This window comes from Rhagoletis pomonella, unplaced genomic scaffold (genome assembly GCF_013731165.1).
Source record: "Rhagoletis pomonella isolate Grant_MI unplaced genomic scaffold, Rhpom_1.0 Rhpom_scaffold_00005, whole genome shotgun sequence".
NCBI lineage: Eukaryota > Metazoa > Arthropoda > Insecta > Diptera > Tephritidae > Rhagoletis > Rhagoletis pomonella.
Window position 1 is genome coordinate 12,121,331 of NW_023458559.1, and position 3,444 is coordinate 12,124,774.

Consider the following 3,444-nt stretch of genomic DNA (forward strand, 5'->3'; position numbering starts at 1 on the left):
TCAAATCGGCTGGTAATACTTCATCCCATGTCAGCTTCAGTTGCCAGAGATCTTGAATAAACATTTTTGCCATGACTACAATTGGTGCTAGTATCCCCAACGGATCGAAGAGCCTTGCAAGATCGGCGCTGACTGAGCGTTTAGTTGCAAGACTGCAGCTTCCTAGGCATACCTTTACGCAGAATCGATCCATCTTAGGCATCCATGTTAACCCCAACTTCTTGTTCCTTCATTCTAACATTTTGCAGTAATTGTGAGTGATTGGCGCACCATTTTCTTAGTTTAAGACCACGTTGTTTTAAGATGTGTATCAGTTGCTGTTGGATTTCCATCGTCGTGGTTAAGCTGTCTGACCCACCAATTCCGTCATCTACATAAAAATTGTCCTGTAGAAACTGAGCACCAAGAGGATATTGTAATGCATTTTCTTTTGCAATTTTCTGCAAACATTTGGTGGCTAAATATGGAGCAGATCTTGTCCCATATGTGATTGTATTTAGCTGATAATGCTTTATTGGTAGGCTTGAATCCTTTCGCCAGATGATAAGTTGGAATTTGCGTTCGTCCGGTTGAATGAGCATCTGTCGATACATTTTTTCTACATTTTTTCTAAAATGGTGAAAAGCTCGCTCTGAACAGTGGGTCCGGTATACATGAGGTCGTTCAAAGACATGCCAGTGGACGATTTTGCTGATGCGTCGAACACCACACATAATTTTGTAGTGCGGCTTTCGAGTCTCACAATGCAATGGTGAGGAATGAAGTACCTAGGTTTACTGATGGAATCAATATCCACTTGCGTCATGTGCCCCAAATTCTCATATTCCTCCATAAATTGTACATATTGATTCTTTGTCTGGAGCGATTTTGCCAGTCGACGTTCTAAGGCCAGGAATCGATTATACGCCATCCCATAGGATTCCCCTAAGGCCTCCGGATTTTCATGAAATGGTAGCCTTACCATGAATCTCCCATTTTCATTGATGAGTGTATGTTGTGCGAAATGAGCTTCGCACTGTTTTTCTGCTACGGAATGTTGTTTTCTTACAGTTGCAACGTCCTCAAGTTCCCATAATCGAGCAATAGCTGCATCTAAGTTGATGTCATCGTTGGTACAGATTCCACATATTGCATTTGAGATGTAGTTGCCACCAACTTTTCTCGCGATGATCCATCCCAGCACTGTATTTTGCAGAATGGGTAGGTCATCTGACAGTTTGATTTGCCCTGCTGCCATCAGTTGGTTGTAGAATTCCGCCCCCAACAATATATCAATTTTGTCAGGACGATTGAATGATGGATCGGCTAACATGATGTTCTCAGGAATTTGCCATTCGTCGATCTTGATTTCTTGCGACGACTGCGGGGATATAATCTGAGGCAATACCGCTGCCTCTAACCACGTTGTAAAGTTGTTGATCCGAGACTGTAGCACTACATTGACTCGATGCTGTATCTTAGTGCTCCTTGACCCGATGCCACTAATGGAGATTGATGATGTTTTAGTTGAGATGCCAAGACGTTTAACCAATCGTTCAGTCACAAATATAACTTGTGAGCCTGAATCGAGAATTGCCCGACACTGCACTTCTGTTCCGATTCCTCTAACTTTCACCATGGCAGTGCTGAGTAGTACATATGTGTTTGACTTTGTGTGCTTTGCGGTGGTAAGTGACGCTGCTTCGTCTTTTGGTGGCGTTGATTTGGTCCTGGATGGTGTAGTACTTTGCGATTCGTTGCCTTGTGTCGGAGGGGCTACTGATGTAATGTCTTTGCTCACATCCCTTTTTGAATCCTCGAAATGTAACAGCGTGTTGTGTTTTTTGTTGCATTTCAGACAGTTTCTTAATATACAATTTTTAGAACCATGTCCCGGTTTTAGGCAATTGTGGCAATATTTCTGCCCTTGTATGAACTGAAAGCGTGCCGATGGAGGCTGTTGTAAAAATTCCTTGCAAGAAAATAATGGATGTTTTCCTTTTTTGCACATGCTGCAAGTGTCATTTCTATGACCTTTGGATGTGACTGAAGTGCACACCTTTGCAGTTGAGCTTGTACATTTGTCTTTGACACCCATCGCTTCCATGGATTGAAAGTGTTTCTCCAGAAATTGCAGGAATTCCTTGAGTGTTTGTACCTCCCGTGGCTTTGATAATGATTGTTCGTACCGCAAACGAGTCGGTTGATCCAGTTTCTTTAGTAGAAGGGGGAGCAGAAGTGGATCCCATGTTGATGCGTCTATCTGCAAATTTTGCAATGCTAATAGACATTCTTGTGTTGTGTCATGCAGTTTTTTGACATTGTCCATTGATGTGCTTCCAGGTGTAGTAGTTAGCTCATGTACTAACTTGCTCTCCAGCAAGCGTTTGTTGTTGTAACGCTCCAGAAGCATGAACCAAGCTGCATCAAAATTCTCTCCTGTTGATGCGAAATGTTTAATTAGATTTCCAGCCTCCCCCACTAAGTGAGTTTTCAAGTACCACATTTTCTGAACTTTTGAAAGAGGTTGATTTATTACCAGTTGCGAGAATAGGTCATGAAATTCTTGCCATTTTAAATAGGTGCCATCGAATTTTGGAATTATTATCTTCGGCAATGAAAAGGATTGCAGTTTAATCGGAAGTTGGTTTGAAGATTGCTCAGTATGGGAGTCACTATGTGCTGCTTGCAAAGTACTCCATACCTTTTCCTCCAGTGAAATGAAGTTATCGACCTTGTAGCCCTGCTCGGTTGGGTTGTCGAACATCTCATATATCATGAAGTGAATGTCTTCTATATTTTCCCCCAGTTTGTTAATTGTTGGAACACATTGTGGTGAAACGTTGTCGTTCAGTAACCGTCGCAACGAGGCCCTCATTACCCCTTGTCTGCGAACTAGTTTAGTGTACTCGTTGGAAGCTGCCTGTTTGGTTCCAGTATCATGCCGTGCTTCTGTGTTGACTTATGAAGCTGAAGCATCATGTTGGTACGTACTTCCTTCATCAGTTGTTAAGCGCAATTCTCTCGTCGGGGTTTGAGCCAATTGGAGCACTGCGGACTCGAAAATCTCCTTGTACTGATTTACAATTTCCATTATATTGTTATAGTAGTCCTTTGTAAAGTAGTCGTGATCCAGCTGGGGCTTTTCAAGCAGTCGAAGTTTGTTGTCAGTTGTTTCAAACTTCGACCACTCGCTGTCCAGTCTTCTCAATCGCTCTTCGTAATAGCTGATTGATTGCTTCCTGGATTGCGGGTCCTTTTTAAAGTTTCGGACAATTTATTCGATATTGCCGCCCGTTTCTCTTTGTTGTCTGGCCAAATCCTCGAAACGATCCATTTTTCTTCTTTTAGATTAGTTTTGTGGCTCCTTAAACTGCTGCACTGGCCTTGTTTAAGCTGAATGTCCTTTCCCAGGGGTCACCAGAATGTTCAGAATAATAGCGATTACGCCAAGTTCGAACACTG

At 42.5% G+C, this 3,444-nt stretch overlaps 1 protein-coding gene across 1 annotated transcript; it reads right to left on the reverse strand.

The window, feature by feature from the left end:
- Positions 1–598: 598 nt before the first annotated feature.
- On the reverse strand, positions 599–2,857 carry LOC118739996. The gene has a single exon (XM_036471497.1). It carries the CDS (start codon positions 2,855–2,857, stop codon positions 599–601), a length of 2,259 nt encoding a protein of 752 aa, XP_036327390.1.
- Positions 2,858–3,444: the final 587 nt, after the last annotated feature.